At 38.3% G+C, this 20,734-nt stretch overlaps 1 protein-coding gene across 1 annotated transcript in view; it reads left to right on the plus strand.

The window, feature by feature from the left end:
* LOC113227156 (serine/threonine-protein phosphatase 6 regulatory ankyrin repeat subunit B) overlaps positions 1 to 14,482 on the plus strand; it is a 35,788-nt gene extending 21,306 nt beyond the window's left edge. Inside the window, exons 8-19 of the mRNA XM_026460034.1 lie at positions 674 to 772; positions 1,113 to 1,257; positions 2,525 to 2,682; positions 2,938 to 4,165; positions 4,276 to 4,475; positions 4,653 to 5,189; positions 5,262 to 5,468; positions 5,557 to 6,250; positions 7,655 to 7,866; positions 9,728 to 9,856; positions 12,674 to 12,809; positions 14,200 to 14,482. Of these exons, the coding sequence (XP_026315819.1) occupies positions 674 to 772; positions 1,113 to 1,257; positions 2,525 to 2,682; positions 2,938 to 4,165; positions 4,276 to 4,475; positions 4,653 to 5,189; positions 5,262 to 5,468; positions 5,557 to 6,250; positions 7,655 to 7,866; positions 9,728 to 9,856; positions 12,674 to 12,809; positions 14,200 to 14,426 (3,972 nt within the window). The 3' untranslated portion in view covers positions 14,427 to 14,482. The remainder of the gene's footprint in view (positions 1 to 673; positions 773 to 1,112; positions 1,258 to 2,524; positions 2,683 to 2,937; positions 4,166 to 4,275; positions 4,476 to 4,652; positions 5,190 to 5,261; positions 5,469 to 5,556; positions 6,251 to 7,654; positions 7,867 to 9,727; positions 9,857 to 12,673; positions 12,810 to 14,199) is intronic.
* The last annotated feature ends 6,252 nt before the right edge of the window (positions 14,483 to 20,734 follow it).

Here is a 20,734-nt window from a genome sequence, read left to right on the forward strand (position 1 = left end):
TATTTATTGACCTCTTCATTGAGTTGTTTTAGCCCGAAATGTCTTGAGGCATGCCTCATGGTCTGGTGCCAATTCATAGGGTTGTCACAGTAATATTGTTGAAATGTGAACGCAAAAAAGCATCTTTTTTTAGAGCAAACACTTCGAAGTAATTAATAACTTCTTTTGTTACATAGGCTCGCACATTTGCCCTCTCATCATCCAGAGTGTTAAATGTGCAAACATTAATTTTTTCACCTCGCTAGCTTGGAAAGGCGAAAGCCTTCTCATTAGAAATCTGCACGCAAAAGCGTTTTTTTTTAGTAACTTTTTCTTTCGGTGAAAAAAGAACATAATGACTCGGAGAACTAGGCGATTTATCGTACATTATTTATGTAATATAAATCCGTTGGTATATTTTATTCTTATTATTGTTGACATTAAATTGACAACGATAACAAATTTTATTTATTAAAACTGATTCGTTATACTTTAACTGTTTTTCGTTCATGTACCATTTTCGTCGCTATAGTGAGGTGAAAAGTTGTGTTTACCTCGGCAGCAAAGTTGTTGTGCTTTTTGTGCATTGAAACCCACGCTACGCTCATTATTCTACTTTTTAAGCATAGGGAAGCGACTTAGACTCCTTCGCTTGCTTAGGTTTCAATATAATATATATGCTCTGTGGTTCCAGGATGGTGCGCGTAGTATCCACACAGCAGCTCGGTACGGTCACGTCGGGATCATCAACACGTTATTACAGAAAGGAGAGAGTGTCGATGTAACTACCAATGTAAGAAGCAATTCTTTATTGTTTATCCCTTGTATAAAACTACTCTTCATTCCCAATTGTCTGTCCAAGCACCTAATTATATATATATTTAACACAAAATTGCCATCCATTAAACAATAAAACAATAATGTGGACAAAAGTGTGAAGACTCAGCATAGCTGATTTTCACTGTACGTACATGTATAAATATAACTCTTACCTTATTTCTTTACACTTCTCATGAACGCCTGATGATACTATTAGAGCAAAAAATCTTCCAAGTGAATTTAGTACACATTTTAAATGTGAGAGTCATCCACTCGCCATTATTTTAACTTTAATTTTAAACTTACTCTTTCAGGACAACTACACAGCTTTGCATATAGCAGTGGAGTCATGCAAGCCAATTGTAGTGGAGACGTTGTTAGGGTACGGCGCAGATGTACACATACGAGGCGGTAAACAGAGAGAAACACCTCTACACATCGCCGCCAGAATTCCAGATGGTTAGTTGTAGCACTACTCATAAGATGTTTAAGTATCTTTAAGTTCTTTTTAACTCGTCCGATCACTATTAATATAGCATAATGAGACAGATAGCCCAACTCTCTGAATGCTTACACGGCACTCGGAGCGTAGGGTTGGCACATTGTTACTTTAATTGTATCTTTGAGCGGTTACACAAAGCTACTTTTACCAGCGATGCAGTCACTAATGACTACTACCTTTACCCACGCGCGCGATTTTCGCAAGCAGCGACGCAAGCGCGCGACTGCATCGATACTTACAAACGCGCGATTGCATCGCTACACTTGGGCTTTATAGGCGTTCTCTTAGGGTTGCAAAACATAATTTGCAAAAAAAGGCATTCATCTCAGTATTCTCGTTCTACACAGCAATAAGCTTTGTCAAATTTAGTACTTACATATTATTTATGACATTTTTATACCAGTAAAAATGAAATGCAAAAGAGTTCTTAGGTTTATTCGATTGTTGATAGAAAATGACAGTATTTTTTCGTATCTGAATCGCGTGTATTTGTTTTGTCAAACAAACCAACGTTCCGTGCTCTTTACAGGTCTTATGGTTGTTGCGACTGACGGTCAGCCTTGACCATAGGACTTATAAGTCCTATGGTCAAGGGTCCGAATAGTATATACACAAGGATACATAAATATATTTTAAAAATGAGAGCGACTCGCATTGTGCAACTCGAGTGTACCGCGAGATGATACGAATGTGTGCGTCCGTAAATGGCGCGCGCCTGGCATGCACACATTCAAGTCACTCTGCTACGTACTATACTTTTAACTAATTAACACATATCTATGCTCTCCTTATTAACTGCGGAATCTGCCATTTTTATCGTAACTGAATGAGCGAAATACGACCCCATTTTGTTTTTATATGTCTAACTTTTTATGCTTAATTGAAGGCAGATGATATGAATCAAGGCTGCACTAAAATTTAGTATCTTCTTCAATTTTAGCATTTATGTGTGTAGAACAATTCAATTTTAGTATTTAGCATTAATATGTGTAGAACAACTAACAATCTCTAATATCTGACCAAGAATGATCTACATATTATTCTACCTACTTGTGTAGTGCCACTTACATATTAGAAAATTGCAGGACAAAATAGATGCATCCAAAAACTATTTTAGTACAAATATCAGCAAAATTAAGACCACCACTAAAATTAATAAAAGTTTTTACGCACTGTAGTAAATTTATCGTTAGTAAATAATAGCAGAACTCTTGTCCTGGGCAGGTGACAAATGCGCGCTGATGCTATTGAAATCAGGTGCTGGACCAAACAAGACAACCGAGGATGGAATGACACCCGTCCATGTAGCTGCTAAGTTTGGAAACCTGGCTACGTTATTGCTGCTTTTGGAAGACGGTGGAGATCCTTTAAGGAAGACCAAGGTAGCAATTAATATATTATTACAAAAAAAATGCATGCTGTATAAAAACTGCCTCATAAAGCATACAAATTTTTCAGTTTCCTCTTTTCTAATATTCTAATAGACGCCGTTAAGACATTTATTGAATTTAGAAATACAGATTGTTTTCCCACAAAAATATTTATAACTGATTTTTTTCTAAACACTATTAGTTTATAATATTTGCATTTAAATTTTACATTTTTACATTTAATATTTTGATCTATACTGTTTTCAGACCGGTGAAACTCCTCTGCATATGGCATGTCGGAGTTGTAAACCAGATGTGGTTGGGCATCTTATAAATTTTGTAAAAGACAGCAAAGGTGAAAGCGTCGCAACATCCTACATCGATGCCGTCGACGATGATGGGGCTAGTGCCTTACATTATGCATGCAAAATCACAAAGGAAGAAGTTAAAATACCTGGAGCAGACAAAGATGTTGTTAAATGCCTCATAGAGAACAATGCTAATGTAACGCTTACAACAAAACATAATCACGAAACTGCATTCCATTTCTGTGCTATGGCAGGAAACAACGAAGTAATGAGCGAAATGATCACTCACATGTCCGCTGCTGATGTTGGTAGAGCGCTGAACAGACAAAATTCCGTCGGGTGGACACCTCTTCTAATTGCTTGTCATAGAGGACATATGGAACTTGTGAATAATTTACTAGCAAATCATGCTAGAGTCGATGTTTTCGATATCGAAGGCCGATCAGCCTTACATTTAGCTGCTGAACATGGATATTTACAAGTCTGTGATGCGTTGCTGACGAATAAAGCGTTCATAAACTCAAAAGCAAGAAATGGACGGACAGCACTACATTTAGCAGCAATGAATGGTTATGCACATTTAGTAAAGTTTTTGATAAGGGACCATAATGCAATGATTGACGTGTTAACTTTGAAGAAACAGACTCCGCTACATTTGGCTGCTGCTAGTGGTCAAATGGAGGTTTGTAAATTACTACTTGAACTGGGAGCAAATATTGATGCAACGGATGAAATGGGTGAAAAACCAATTCACGCAGCTGCACAGAATAATAATTCTGAAGTAGTACAGCTATTCTTACAACAGCATCCAAACTTAGTCGTAGCAACGACAAAAGATGGAAACACTTGTGCTCACATAGCAGCCATTCAGGGTTCGGTGAAAGTGATAGAGGAACTGATGAAATTTGATCGTACTGGTGTGATAACTGCAAGAAATAAACTAAATGATTCGACTGCATTGCAATTAGCTGCTGAGGGCGGCCACGCAGATGTAGTAAGAACTTTAGTAAGGGCTGGAGCCTCATGTACTGATGAAAACAGACAAGGTCTTACAGCTGTACATTTGGCAGCGCAGCATGGACATACAAACGTGTTAGATGTAATGAGATCGACAAATACCCTGCGGACGTCCAGTAAAAAGTTAGGGTTGACTCCGCTCCATATTGCTGCTTACTATGGACAAGCTGGTAAGAACGATTAACTTCTGAAAGAAAGAACACTTATCTATTTTAAAGAACTAACGACACCTAACGTAGGTTAAAGACTGTTTGTCTGTGAAATCTAAATTTTATTTCAGAAACGGTTCGAGAGTTGCTGTCCTTTGTGCCCGGCACAGTAAAATCAGAAGCTCCTACAGGCATGTCTCTAGTACCAGTATTAGGGGCAGAATCCGGTTTGACCCCTCTACACTTGGCTGCGTATAATGGCAATGAGAATGTAGTGAGGTTACTATTGAACTCCGCTGGTGTGCAAGCTGATGCTGCCACTACTGAGAATGTAAGTCAATATTACTCAGACACTTTGTGAGTAGTAATAAATAGCAAACCAAAATGTCACGTTTATTCAGGTCTACTAGATAAATATTTGTGCTAGATCAATGACCTTTTGCTTAATGTGAATTGAGGTAGGTAAATTAGAAAAGGTTGTTTATACAAAAATTATTTTGTATTTCAGGGCTTTAACCCCCTTCATCTGGCATGTTTTGGAGGACACATGTCAATTGTTGGTCTGCTTCTTAGTAGATCTGCAGAATTATTACAAAGTACAGACCGACATGGCAAAACTGGTCTACACATAGCTTCCACATACGGACACTATCAGATGGTGGAAGTGTTACTGGGTCAGGGTGCTGAAATCAATGCAACAGATAAAAATGGCTGGACTCCTCTACATTGCGCAGCTAAAGCTGGACATTTAAATGTTGTCAAACTGCTCTGTGAATCGGGAGCATCACCAAAGAGTGAAACGAATCTAAACTGTGCCCCCATATGGTTCGCGGCTTCGGAAAATCACAACGACGTATTAGAATACTTATTACATAAGGAACACGATACGCAATCATTGATGGACGATAAAAGATTTGTCTACAACTTAATGGTTTGCTCAAAGAATCACAATAACATTCCAATAGAGGAGTTCGTGTTGGTGTCACCGGCGCCGGTCGACACTGCCGCTAAGTTATCGAACATTTACATCAATTTATCTACAAAGGTGAGTGATTGAACTGCGGTTTATGAGTAAGACGTAGAAATAAATATTAATGAGTATTACATACCTAAACAGGAAAAGGAGCGTGCCAAAGATCTTATAGCTGCTGGTAAACAATGCGAGGCGATGGCTACGGAGCTGCTGGCGCTGGCCGCTGGCGCGGACTCCGCTGGTCATATCCTTACTGCCACTGATAATAGAAACATCGAGTTCTTGGATGTGCTCATTGAGAATGAACAAAAGGAAGTTATAGCACACACAGTCGTTCAGAGATATCTTCAGGTAAAAAATAGGTAACTTTAAATATTTTAGCAACAAAGCCTGGAGTCTTTCAAGCATTGGCCTTAATGATGAAATTGGTTTGTTACAGGAACTCTGGCGAGGGAGTCTCAAATGGACGGGCCTCCAAATTATGTTCCTTTTTGTCGCATTCATAATCTGTCCACCAGTTTGGCTGGTGTTTTCTCTTCCACTAGGCCATAAATACAATAAGATTCCAATAATGAAATTCATGTCGTATTTAACGTCTCATATATACCTCATGGTATTGCTAGCCTTAGTAGCGATAACTCCTATTTATAGTTCTATATTTAGGGAGAGCCTCGTACCGCGGTGGTACGAATGGATGTTGCTTGTGTGGTTGAGCGGGCTGTTGCTCTTTGAGCTCACCAATCCCAGTGACAAGTCGGGATTAGGATGGATTAAAATAGCTGTATTGTTATTAGGCATGATAGGTGTAGCGACGCATGTCGTTGGGTGGATTTTCGTTCAGCCCAAGTATTGGCCTACTCTTATGTACTGCAGAAATCAATGCTTAGCCTTATCGTTCTTGCTGGCTTGCGTCCAGATTTTAGACTTCTTATCCTTCCATCACCTCTTCGGTCCTTGGGCGATCATTATCGGTGACCTGATGAAAGATTTGGGCCGGTTTCTTGCCGTGTTAGCAATTTTCGTGTTCGGTTTCTCAATGCACATCGTCGCGCTTAACCAACCCTTCAGGAATATTCACAAGGCGGAAGACAATAAGTATGCACGACAACAGAGGAGAAAGATCTTTTCCGACGGTGAGTCCTTTTCCTACACCACTTACATCATTGCACTTTCACCATCACAAAGCAAAATTATCATTTTCAAGTTTCAAATGTTATATATTTACAAATATATATCTTATATTTTTGTAATAATCAAAATGGGTATGTATATTAAAGGGATTGATTTAATGTTGATTGTTATGACTTGTTATACAATAGATCATAGTCTACGAATGAAACGACAAACAATCGATGACAGTGCATCTTACCGACGGAAAGGCGGGCCTACGGGGCGTAAGTTAGAGTTAGAAAGCTGATGCAAATATTTCATAATTATCTATGTGTATTTTAATGTCACCACGTTCCGATGATCGCATTACCTCTCGATGTGCTTCTTCTCATTTATGTTGGAACGGTCCCTGCATCCGCACACAGCCTTGAATGTTTATCGTCACATCGAGAATGTTATCATCGTCTATCAAAAAATTTTCTTTTGATACTACATTATATTTTGTTTCATAGATATCTGTGATTGCAACCTGACACAAAATGGAATGTGATAGGGCCATGTAAAATATGACACACAGCTTGCCTTAATTTATGATCTATGTTTCGTAAGAGAAATCGTAAATTATGGTGGGGGTGCGAATGTGCTGGTTAGAATTTGTGATAATGTCTCACAATGCATCTTCTGCTTGGCATCTGCCGCTTGGGGTATGTTGCAGATTGGATGTGGATACAGACCATGCATTGGTCACGTCACGGGTTAGAGTAGTGGAATGAGTGGCCGACCTCACCGCATTGGATGGAGCAGTTTTTTTGCGCATGCGGCTGCTTGTGTCCGCGCTAGACCGGCACCAGTGATGTTGCTGATTCTGTCGCTGTATTTTGTGAGGTACATGTCCGTGAGGCGCGTGTCGCTATCACATCGACGCCGTCCGCTGCCAGCTACCGTGTCGTCTCACCTGCTGTTAGAGGAATGGGTGGATTGATGCAACGTCAATATACGTCAGAACTAGATGGATATTACCCAGTTAGTACTTACATAATCAGTCAAAAAACACCCTACTTACAAATAATAAGCCCACAACGAAATAAACTTCTGTTCGCATTATTAGACTGTGAACTTTATGAACACTAAAACTGAACATTGGACATAACCATTACATACATGAATCTACCCCTTCCACACACACAAAATGTCAATATAGTTGACCTTTTAGATTGTTAGTGAGTCTGGTTTTTAGTCGAAATCGGTGTTGGGACAGATTGAAGCACATCAATGACAATCAAAGTAAATATTATGGAAACCAAAAGTTCATATTAATTGAATCTGAACCAGTACAGTATTCGTTGCATCAACCTCTCCCTCGCCAAGTCAATGTCGAGTAGTATTTCATAGAACAGAACTTGGTCCAATCAAGTGTTGTCTTCTAGCGACGTTGTCACCGTACGAGGCGTTCGAGAAATTGTTCTTCGCCATTTTCGGCCAGATCACGCTCTCAGACCTGAACTACATCTCCGACGTGCGCCCCTTGTGGACACAGAACCTGTTCAAGCTTATCTTCGGGAGCTACTTACTGATGTCGGTCGTGGTGCTCATTACGCTCCTTATTGCGATGATGTCGGACACTTATCAGCGCATACAGGTAACACCAACAACAACGGGATGTTTGAATTTGTTCGCAGTGACGATGAATCCGATATTCTCGTTCGAGTTGCTATTCTTCGCGGTGTTCGGTCAGACGACGACTGAGCAGACGCGAGTGCACCGAAACGACAGCGTAATGCAGCCCGCGTGGACGAATTACTTGTTCAAAATCGTGTTTGGCATCTACATGTTAGTGTCGGTGGTGGTGCTGATTAACCTACTGATTGCTATGATGTCAGACACCTACCAGAGGATACAGGTATCGTATACGTGAACTGATTAATTCTGGTGTGTGCTGCCGCTGCCGACACCTTGCGCATTCCTGATGAGCACTAACAAAGGACACGCATACAATAATTGAATTCTAATAAAAAAAATTAAACATTACGTGTATAGTGTACATTATTTGTGAGTTGACTAATCAAATAACTTATAAAAGCCCTAAACAACAATGATTCAAAATTTCTTGCACATATAAAAGGTAAATACACAAAGTTAAATTGTACATTCGTAATCGTGTCTAAAATTTTATCAAGATCATTTCTTTCCCAACAGGAACAAAACGTGGACAATTCATTATAATAAAGTTTACAATATCACTTCTAAAATCTCTTTTATAAAATACAGCTAGCTGTATATAATATTTTCGATAAGATTCATGTTTCCTATCGAATAGCTCGCATACTAAGCCCAGTATGGAAGTAGGTCAAAAGGAAAGGTACCTACAATTTCCGTTGCAAAACGGAGGCTACAAGGCAAAGGTGTGGCGATACCTTTTTATCTTGCTTGACTGACCAAGATCCTTTGAACGTATAACCTAGGACGTGAAGGTTTGAGGTAAAACGAGAAGCATTTGAAATAATTATGAGACTATCCGTATCACACGACTTTACGTAAAGTAATGAAAATTAAAAAAAATATATAAAGAAGTATTATTATCATTTAAAATTATTATTAGCATCTACTGCATAGGTTCCCAAACTTTTTTAGGCAAGGCACTTAGGCAAAACAATAAAATTTCAAAGCCCACCACCACAAAATACAATTGAAAACACGTATTTTTTATATTAACGTAACACAAAAAAAGGAAAAGGAAAATATATGTACATATGTAGTGTAGTTTATAGGTAGATAATTAAGGTTTTTTATTTCAAATGACAGCATCAACGCCTCCCAACTGCTACAGCCCCCATAGGACTCTTCAGCGCCCACTGGGGGCGGTAGGGACAACTTTGGGAAACTATGATCTAAATAATATCATGTACAAATAAATCAAAGTAAAAGAAAGTAGGCATCTTTTGAAGTATTTTTTTATTCTATCAGAAAATAACAGTATTTACCTACGTCGATATTATTCTTAAGCTTATAAAGAACTCGCGGTTAGGTAAATTTTTAATGATCTTGACACGAGTTTGCACTAATTTTGAAGGCAATGACATAGTTAATTTGATAACACTATTTGTATTAGGTACATTAAACACTTGATTTTGTAACTTTGAAAATAATGTAGAGTAGATACATATTTCATAGTCTTTGCTTTAAAGATTTAGTGGTTATTAGATATAGTAACAAAAGTAATCAAAAAGTCTGATTTTGAGTAAAAATAATGGTGATTCTCTTCCTCGCTGTCTCTCTTCCTCTTTTGAATTATTAATTCCTTTTAGGCTCTATTACAGCACTTTTAAAGATACATTTGAATACATTTTGTGTGCGTTCCTGCATAAATTAATAAAATAGAAATAAACTAATGGTTTGTTCCCCTTGCAGTTTGTACGAAACCTAGTCTTTGCACTTCTAAATCTGCAATTCAGTCAAACCAATAAAACTATGATCATCTACTAAAAAAGTGTAATTTCTAGGCACAATCGGACATCGAGTGGAAGTACGGTCTGTCGAAGTTAATCCGCAACATGCACCGCACCAATACTGCGCCCGCGCCGCTTAATCTCGTCACCACTTGGCTCATGTGGCTAATCGCGAGATGCAAGGTAATTCTCCTTCTATTTTTTGGCATAAAAAATAGGTGCGCATGTGACCTCTATCTCACCTGATGGAAAGTGACGATGAGGTTGAAGATGGAGCATGCAAATCTAAGTAATGCCTATTCACTCTTGCCTTGAAAAGGCCCAAGTTCAAGGAATAAGTCTGTAGGCAGGGAATTACAATCCATAGTCTAGTTCCCCGATGATGGAAAAGGGAAGGTAGAATTACATCGTGTAATTCTATCGTGAAATATATAATTGAATAGAAATAAATGAGTTCTCTGGTGCTTTTCCCATTATATTTTGATGTGTCTTCGGAAGATAAGCGATGTAAAAATGCGATCCGATGGTGCAAAACAAAGTCTAGCAAGGATTCATTGCACCAGTCGGTTCAATGAAACTTGCGAAATAACCAATAAAGTGTTAGTAACCATGTCATCACCGAGTCTACATCCAAAAATCCTGTTAAATAAATAACATTTTTCTAGAAAGTTACGTCTTTCGACTCATCCGTAGAACAAAGATCTATGTGCAAGACTACTTGTTCTAAGGACATAGTACACATTTCGTCCGTTCTTCTTCGCTGTGGATGTCAGATCGTCCGTTGTTCGATTTTATATTTCCGAAACGAAATGAGATATATAAATTCTCAAAACACCTTTACCTAGACCTTAGTTTGAATAACGAAATTATTCTCGTAATGTACTTATTCTCTTTTCGCTATATAATCACATCGGACTCTGTTCTTCGGACAGGTTTTCGCGATTGTTACACATAGGAAAGGAAACTATTTTTTCAGATCTAAATCGCGTGTATTTGTTTTTTCAAACACACCAACGTGTCGTGCCGGCACACAAGGTCCCAGATTTGTTATTTAACCAATAATCCATGACAATAGGATCTGTAAACAGTGTTTCCAGTGTTGTTGAGTCGAAAACTTCATTTCCTTACCTGATAAGTTACATTTTTGCTACACAAGCATTGACTTACAATTATATGGACGTCGGGTCCGCGCTAAAAAGTGTCCGCACTTGTAAGGCGCTAAAATCGTATACAGAGCGCTACCTCCGCTTTAGTCTTCATTTGTTCTACTGACAGCGCGATACTGCGATGACATTACAATTTAAATTTCGAATAGGTTGACTTGGGACATTTTTTTCGTGGTTTTTGTATTAGACCCGTCGTCCATTTATTTGTAAGTCAATGTACACAAGTTACAATTTAATTCAGAATTGTAACTGTAAATTGTCGCCTTACTTTCTCAAACTCGTATCTTATAGCACAAAGTTGCTGCAATGCTAAAAATGGATTGTATATACAAATGTTGCAGGCAGATTCTACATCACATTTCCTTCATTTTCACACACTGGCTTTCGCCCATTCTTATAGTAATGCATCCAAATTAACCCCCTTGATAAGAAATTTAAATAAATAGAAAGTTTTGCCATTTCCTGAATAATCACTCTTTACAAAATACGAGTTTGAGAAAGTAAGGCATCGAAATGATACATACATATAATCTTAAATCCTAAAAATAATAAAGTCAGCAAGCTCAAGAAATAACCAGTTAATTGAATGATTTCATTTTTGCGCCATCTCTGAGTTACTTTATTGTCTAATTTGGGTGTGTTCGTAAACTATTTAGGAATTACAATAAATATAGTTAAATTTAAAAAAACTCAACGTCCTCAAAAGTTACGAAAATGCTTTAAAAACAAAAGTTACTTATATTACGCATGAGGGTCAAATTTACGGAAGATGTAAGACAGTCATTTTCGGACTAGTGGCAATTTTTGTTATTTAAATATTCAAGTCTATTATCGTTGTAACAAACCTACTTTATATATTAGACGGCCTTTAAGCAGATTGTTCACTTTTAGTTCCCTAAGAATCCGCTAGATGGCATTGACCAATATGGCGTTATTTCTGAATCGGGGTCTTAAGATTTTCCCTCGAAAGGTGACTCGAACACAATTTTGTTAATGTGAAGAGAAACCTGAGAATACAGAGAGCTCAGTAAGGCGAACTAGGAGTTGAGTCCCGTTTTGGGAACTGACATTTCGTACGCTCATATAGGGTGAAATATTATTGTCCATCATATAGAGTGAATAAACATCATCTCGCGGAACGGTTTCCAGGAGTGAGTCCCTTCTTAGGAACAATTGCCCAAACTTTCCGCATATAGGGTGAAATTGTATTGGCGACATACAAGGTGGAAAATAAATATTCTCAACAACTTGGAGTATTGGTAACCATATCCTACGGTACAGAGAACCTCCCTCCTTTACATCGTGTAATTACTAAATAATATATCACGATACAATACTCGAATATTCAATAATATTGCACGATAAAATATCGGATATTTACATTTACACAACAACAGAAACGTTTAAAAAGTTTTTTTTAATCTATACAAAGAAACGTCAATGATATTGTCGTTGAGATATTATTATTTAATCTAGAAAATGCTATGATAGTACGTTAAGCCCTCTAATCTCGTGATACTATTCACTTCCAAAGTTGTCAGAGGGTCTGCGGTTTAACATTTAAAATTTAGTAGAGCAAGATAATAATAATAAAATCTATAACATAAGTAGTTGTTATTTATTTCTTTTAATGAAAAATTCTGTAAATATTCCGAAAAATATTTTGAAAAATAATATTGTTCTCTGGCAGAAAGTGTGACGTGGATGTACGACACGTTTTGTATTTAAACATTAGCTAACAATTTGTCTGAGGGTACCTATAATATTCAATATGTCTATTTGTGGGATGAATGTTGTTTAATTTTCCATTAATTAAAAAAAAAAATGTTCCTAGGAGCGAATGACTAAGAAGAAGCGACCAAGTCTGGTGCACATGATTGGTCTGAACCGCCAGGACCAGATGAGCGCAAGATCGAAAGCTGGCGCCAAGTGGCTCTCCAAAGTCAAGCGAGGACAGGTTGTGCCCAAAGGTAAGAAAAAACGGTGTTATTTATTTAGGTATTGGTTATAATGAAGAGACAATTTCAAATACTTAATACTTTAGAATAATAACGCATAGAATGATAGTTTCATATCAAACGAACTGTCACAAGTGAGGCAAAAATCAAATTCATGTAGGCTAGTTTTAGTAGTAGGTTAATTTTCGGTTTTAGTGAATATTTATATAAAAATACAAGTTGAAACGCGTTACTTCCTTGTGGAATATGATATTAGTATCTATTTTATGTTTGTCTGACGTATTTTTACACTCATTTACCGCACATTTCGTCATTTTTAGCTAAAATTCTTGAGCTGTTCGCGGTGCAAGTTGACCTTGAGCACTGAAGGCCCGTACGCTCGTGTAGGCCCATTGGGCGCGCTTCGATTTGCCTCACTTAGCGTGTGCGGACTAGGTTTCTATGCGTTATTATTCTAAGCTTAATACAATATAAATCAATATTTGTTTTCCATGTGTTAGCTTCTAATTAAAAAGCGGTAAATCCACATGAGTATAATTTACTATTCTAGAACCTGGAGTTCAAAGACGCGTGTGTATTTGTAAACAAGGCTGAATGAGTTAGAGTTTTTGCGTTAATACAAAAACTCGCCATTTTCATAAAATTATTAGTTCGTGGTTGTAATAAAAGTACCTATGTGAGTTTCAAAATGGCCAGATGTAATCGATTTCCCGCGAAAAAATGTTAGAAAGATAAACTATTGAAGAAAAATTACAATCTGACAATAATACCAATTAGACGCTTTAGTTTGTCTCGAAGGACGAAAAATGTTGCTATTACCTACCGATAACCCTGGGCAAGAGATGGCTTAAGCATCACTACTATCCATTCTACTTTTACAATGTGCTATTTAATTATATTTCAAATCGTTGTTGTATATAACTCCTGTAATAAACAAAACTTGTCGTGTTCTTATACACTTTATTTGAACTTAGGTACTATCTTTTTAATTGTATTTGTCTTAAGTATTTAATTACTCGAATATCGAGTTCTTAGGTTTACGCGATTGTTACACATAGGCAATGAAACTATTTTTCTTCGAATCTAAGACCGATTACACACGGTTACGTTTAGCAGCAATGTAAACGCGATGCAATAGCGATCTTTACACACGCGCTCGATTTTAAGCAAATTTTTTTTGTTAGTACCAAATGTCAATCCGGCTGAATTGGATTGAAGGAATTTTGTATCAATAATAACAACAAACTAGTGAAGTATTTTCACCAAAAAATATATGAATATCATGTAAAAAAAACATGGCGGATTATATTATAAATAATTACCGAAAAAATAGTTCCATTTCCAATTTATAAGAAATCACAAAATTTCATACAATCTTAATTAAAAATAATTATGTTTTTAGATTCAACCCGCCTATCCGTGGTGCACCTCAGTCCCATTGGATCTCAATTGAGCTTCAACAATATGACGAGAATAGAAAACGTAGTTGATTGGGAAGTCATAGCAAAGAAGTATCGAGCTCTATGGAGGGACGAGCCAGAGGAGCCTATTCTCAAAGAGAGCGAAACCGACGCTGCTGATGACGTCTCCGAAATAGTTGCTAATAATGTTGCTGCTGCCCCGCCTTGAACAACACAATATATCTTTTGGGAACAAATGAACAAAGGTCACAAAACGGACCAATAGGATCCCCATATCACTATTAAATTCAATTAAGCGCGGGAGGAGAATCGACACGGTTTATCGTGATGTGATGAAGTGTGGAAATGTTGTTATAATTATAGCGGAAAAAGTTTTTAGGTTTTGGGAAGTTGTGTTTTAATTAACTCATAATCGCACGTCATTGAAACACAATTTTTATTTAGATAAACTACAAAGTGCTTAGTATATAATTCCTCAATTAAGCACAGTTTAGTGGAATCCATAACTTGAAAGTGACTATTATTTTTATTGAGCATTAAAAAGTAACCACAAACTTATTATGTACACTCGTATATCATACTTTTGGCATTTTCATGTTAAGACAAATGCACCCTTGGGATAATAAGGCCATATCTAACATTTGGAAACGGGAATAAATGCGTTTACATACGAATAGGTATTTACCTAGTTTCCCGACGTTTCGGCCAGGTTGTACTGGCCGTGGTCACGTACAATCATAGTACAATGCAACACGAAAGTTTAAAAGTATATAAGGCCATATCTGCAAATAAACAACTTTTCAGGAGAGAGGTTTACAGATTCTGCGAATGAAAGTAGTCTATAGCTTTTTATGCTTAAACAGGAAAGTTATATAATTTGTTTCATGTAATTACGGTAGCTGACCAAGAATATAATAAAAAAAATACTTACCCAAAAAAAAATGAGAACATTATCATATCAATAAAAAATAATATATCATATCAAGTTCTTAGATTTTGGCGATTGTTACACATAGGAAATGATGCTATTGTTTATGGATCTAATGCGCGTGTATTTTTTTAGCAAACCAAAGTTTCGGGCCGTTTACAGATCCCATAATTACTGAATATCAATATCGGTTAGTCTGCCGCAGTCATGGGACCTCTAAAATGCCCGAAATGTTATTGGGTTGTTTGAAAACCAAACAAATATACGCGATTGAAATCCGAAAACAATAGTTTCATTTTCTAAAAGAATAATATATTTTTGCTTGTGGACCTTAAGCGCGGACGCCGCACAGCGACCGTCCAGTTACAACGCTTTCGCGTACATTAATGGCGAATCAGAATTCTATTTACTAGGCAACAGCATTTTATTAGGCAACAAATTCCTCTGAATAATACAATCGCGCGGTCACCGTGCGGCCTCCGCGTGGCCTCAGCCCGGCCGCCGTTCGGTCGCCGCGTGGTTGCCTCGTAGACCAAAGACAAGCCAGCCTCGTCCGCGAGGCCGGGACGCTCATTTAAGTTAAAACGTAAATGCTAAATAAATAGAGCATACTTTGCCATGACGCAAATAACGCAATGGCAACGCGTACTCCACGCGGCGAGAGCGCGATGAAATTCGTGTCGAATAAACGCGCCCTAAAGTTGCCCAAATTTTACTTCCAAGTTATGAATCAGAAACTTTTAATTACAAGACAATTAACTTGATTATAATTGCGAAGGGCAAGTAGGCTTACAAGCTCCTGCGTTTTAAAATTCTGTTATTCATTCAAACGATCGTTAGTTAAGCCGCAAAGTGTTTTCACACTTTCCGTTGTTGTTATAATCAGTTGGTGCGCCGCAAATCAGTAAAACAAAAAACATTTGCGGTGTCATTGACACTCCTACTTGTAAATAACACGTTTACATTGTAAATAAGTAAACCCGTTACTTTCAATCGAGTTATCGGATCCCTTTTTCTATCATGCGGATTGTGGTCCGCATGCATAATTGTAAATATTAATATAACGCTTTATTGATTCTGCACTACGCGATTGATAATGTAGATCCCATTGCAGGACTGATGGAATATTGCGTTGCTTTCATTCGTAGATATAGCTTTGGTAGCAGGCGAAATGGCATCACAATGAGTATTGTATTTATCTACATATCGCACCCCTCAGGAAGAATGGCATAAGTGGAATTACATTACACATGTTTATTGTTCCATTAGATACAGAAACATGTGAAGAGGATGTGGGTTATATATTTCTGTATCTGACCTCCAATTTGAGAGAATGTGGGTTATATTTTCTGTATCTAATGGAGCAATAAACATGTTTGTCGTAATTTCACTTATGCCATTCGTGAGGGGTGCGATATTACATTCAGAGGTCATGCGCTAGGCCAATCTCACATGAGCGGTTTTGTTTTGGATGTATCCGCACGTTGCATCACTGGCGCTGGCGTTTTTTCATATGTCATCGCTTCACATTTTGTGATAGGGATGGGCGCGTCGCGTGGTGTGACTTACGCCGCGGCGACGTGTATAATCCCACTTACAATGTACACGTCCACCCATGAAAACCTTTGATAAAGTTATTATGTTAAGATACCTACAGATTTGCTCAATTTTTGACAGGTGTCGATCTACTAAAAAAACGATATCGATCGTCTGCGTCTCACCACATTCACTCGATAATGTCCGATCACACGTGTTGATCGCATTGACTTTACTCTTTTTGTTTGACCGCACGTGTTGGTCGTTCTAAAAAAAAATCGAGTGAGTCTGTAGGCATCTTAAGCAAGCAGAGCTCATATACCAAGAAATATAAATAAAACAAGAAAATAACTTATACTAGAAAGTGATTATATCAATCTTCAACATTGAACATAGAATCGGACAGCCGGTCTTCGACTAGATGAGCTGTTCTCAAGTAACACGAAATGTTTTTTATGACTAAGTGCTACCACAGCGTCAGAAATAGGTAACAAAAAAAAAACATAAGAAAACAATAGAAAAACCCATGCACTCATGACAAAAGATGACTTTTAGTAGCTATATTCCTTAATATTACTTTTAATGAAAACTGTTCCTTACGTAATGAAATTCCACTTCAATGGACAAAATATTAAATTAGGAGTAATTGATTTTCTATAGGTAATTTTAGACGTATTGCTTGCACTATGTAAATATAGTACAGTGTTTACAATTATTACGATTAGATTACAAAGGAATTTAGATCGTATTCACCAATAGGGCCTTATAGAGGTATTTTTACGAAAAATCATGTATTTTTTATTAGTGATTTAAAATAGGAATATTACAATAAAGTTAATATTTTTCCATTTTAGAGTGGTTTAAGTGACTTATAATTAAGTTTTTTGTAAATAATTGTGCATTTGTGTACGTGTATTGTTTCAAATAAAATCAGTACAGTTTTATTAAGAACTTGTTTTATTAAAAAAAAAATTGTATATTTTTCTTTCAAATTTTTCTTCAAATTAGACGCTTATACAAGCGCTACAGTGGCGACACTATTAAGTTTCATAAAATCTCGTTCGTTCCGTGGCTTAGTTGGCATAGCGTCTGGCCCAGTTAGCTCGGAGACGTTGGTTTGAATCCAACCAGATCGAAGTGATTTTTTTCTAAGCGTTCGATCTTTTTCGATTGTTCCTGACATTAAATAAAAACTTAATTACAAATTATTAAAGTGACATCTCTAGTCAGCGTCTGGTAGCTGTAAAGTTGAAAGGGTTGTAACTCTAACTAGCCGTGAACAGGTTCACGGCAATGAAATGGGAAAGTTTCGGTCCACAAAATTTATTAAAGAAGTAAAGTTTAAAGAAAGGGCCCTAAATGGGTCGAGTAACTGAATTACAGATATATATATATATATATATATACATCTTGAAGGATATATCTATATATATATATATATATATATATATATATATAGGTACCCGAAGGCTGTAGACTGTTATAAATTATTACACATGATTTAGCTTATTTAATGTTTATAAACGTAGTAAAGAACCAGAATTAGCGATTATTCGCGATGGAATTTGGAACAGCTTCGACTGTTGTGGCGGTCGAGCTGGGAGTGACCGTGGTACGAAAACAAAATGAGAAAGTGAAGGAAGATGGAACAATTCAAATTTAAAATTTAAATACATGTAAAATAAAAAATGATAGGATACAAGCGGAGAGAGGCGATATAAAGAGGTGAGATGACGGTGTAAGGAGGTCACACCGTCACAAAGGTACCTCTCTGAGTAAAGAAAAACTTTCATAGATTTGTCACAGATGGTGCTTCGACAAAAAGTAGTTATAAACCAAAATAAAGATCTGCAACAAACACATGGAACAATCGTGAGGTCCGTTGGTTCGTTCCGTGGCTTAGTTGGCATAGCGTCTGCCACGGTTTGCTGGGAGACGTTGGTTCGAATCCAACCGGTTCGAAGTGAATTTTTCGAAGTGAATTGAAAGTATTCAAAAAAGAAAAGGAGAAATTTTTCAAAAAAATTATTGAATGTCGTGGTGGTCAAATATCCTGACATTCAATATAAAACTTCATTTCATACAATATTTAAACGTGCAATCGCAGCGCCACTGTCGTGACACGCGCTCGCCACTTTTGCAGTCACAATAACTTAATTGATAAGTATTTGCCGCGCCACTGCAGCATTTCTACAAAGGTCTCAGGATTTAGTAGCAATAGAGCGCCTTGTGAAAGAGTGCCCCTCAGATCTTTGCAATTTAATGGTCTGAGTGGCAGTGTAACTGTTATGGACAGGCGAGCAGCTTACCATCAGGCGCACGACTTGTTCGTCCCGTCACTTGATGTTATAAAAAATTTGAAGGCAGTTTAACCGTTATTTTTATGTGAAAACGACTAGACTTAACCAATGACGTAGAGTCGAAATAGTAAAGTAATTTTACTTTACTATTTAATTAAAACACTGTATTGACAATTCAAAATCATTCAATATATTAATTTCCCACGTTTTTTACACTTTAACTTTTATATAATTAAGATAATATACACGTACTAGAAAGTAAAACTAGGATTTTTAAATTATATGAATAAAAATTAGGTCCCCGCGGCAAGGTGCCCAAAGGTGCGTCTATGCCTTGGACAAGGTAGGTTTAGGCCCTTGGGTTTCCCCCTCGAAGGGGTCTTGTCGTGGCGGGCGGCTCTAGTAGCCGTGGTCGATTTCATCCCACGGTGAAGCTAAGAGGAACCCACGGGGCCGGCCGATGGTGGTAGGCTGGCCCGCGGAGGAGGGCGTTCCGCGCGGGGCTCGTCTGGCCAGCGGGACCGCGAGGATGCGCGAGGAGGAGGGTCGCGGGGGGAGAGACGTGTCGGTGTGTCGTTGCCGCTCGTCCTGTCCTCCGCGACCCTGGCGGGGCTGCACCGCTTTCGACGATGCAGTGGCGGCGGGACCGCGAGGGAAGAGACGTGTCGGTGTACCGTTGCCGCTCGTCCTATCCTCCGCGGCCGAATGTGGGCGGTTGGCCCGTGGTGAGCGCTCCAAGGGACTCTCTTCGGAGAGTCCGCGCGGAAGCGCGTCAGGTGTTGCGGCGGAGCCTGTCATCAGATCCGCCGCGGGGGCTGGGGGAGCAGCCACTGAACTTCACAGTTGAGTGGATGCTGTCCTGGCCCCCCATGGCCCCTGGGTAGCGGACTCGGGGGAGTTCGTTGCCCAGCATAAAGGGGCCCGGGATGGAAGGCTCGTCTGGTGTTCGGCGAGCCTCACATTCGGAGTCGGGGGACCGATGTGTCTCCCTTCTCGAGGAGGGGCTGCGCAGGGCGCGGCCAGCCGCTGGTGGGGGCGCGGACGAGTTCAACAGCGTACCCGTACAGCGTACCTACAGCGGAGAGGAGGAACACTCCGGGGGTTTAGTGCGGTCGGGCTGCTTCCCTTCAGGGTTCAGCCCAGTCCCACATAACCCCGGCTCTGCCCCCGCGGGGCCGGGGTATCTGTAAGCAGATTCCCCCTAATAAGGGCACTGGGACCGCACGGGTCAAGGGTTTCGACTACATATACAGATTGATTTTAAAAAAAATCATTCATAAATATTTATTAAATATTAATTTTATAGAAGTATACTTAAAAAATAGTTCTTATTTGCATAAGTAACTTATTTTCCTTGGCAATGCATTAGTTTTACACAAGTGTTTTTCATTATAGTAGGAATATTTAAAATAATTTAAAGCACCTGTGTTATGGCAATCGGAAACTACGACCACAAACAGCCAGACCCGAGACAGTATAGAAAAGTTGGGTTTCTACACTGTATATTCTACACGTGTGATCGAACCCGGGACCTTAGAGATGGCGACACCATGAAAACCGGTGTGCAAGCCACTCGACCACGGAGGCCGTCAGTTCTTTAGTATTAACATACTTTTCGAGTTCTTAGGTTTTCGCGATTGTTACACATGACATTTATTTTATTTTATTTTTTATTTATTATTTATTTATTAACTTATATACATTTTTATATTCGTTTATACATGGTCAGTCAACCGTGACCATGGGACCTGT

The sequence above is a fragment of the Hyposmocoma kahamanoa genome, unplaced genomic scaffold, assembly GCF_003589595.1.
Source record: "Hyposmocoma kahamanoa isolate Upper Pololo Valley unplaced genomic scaffold, ASM358959v1 202, whole genome shotgun sequence".
NCBI classification, from domain to species: Eukaryota; Metazoa; Arthropoda; class Insecta; order Lepidoptera; family Cosmopterigidae; genus Hyposmocoma; species Hyposmocoma kahamanoa.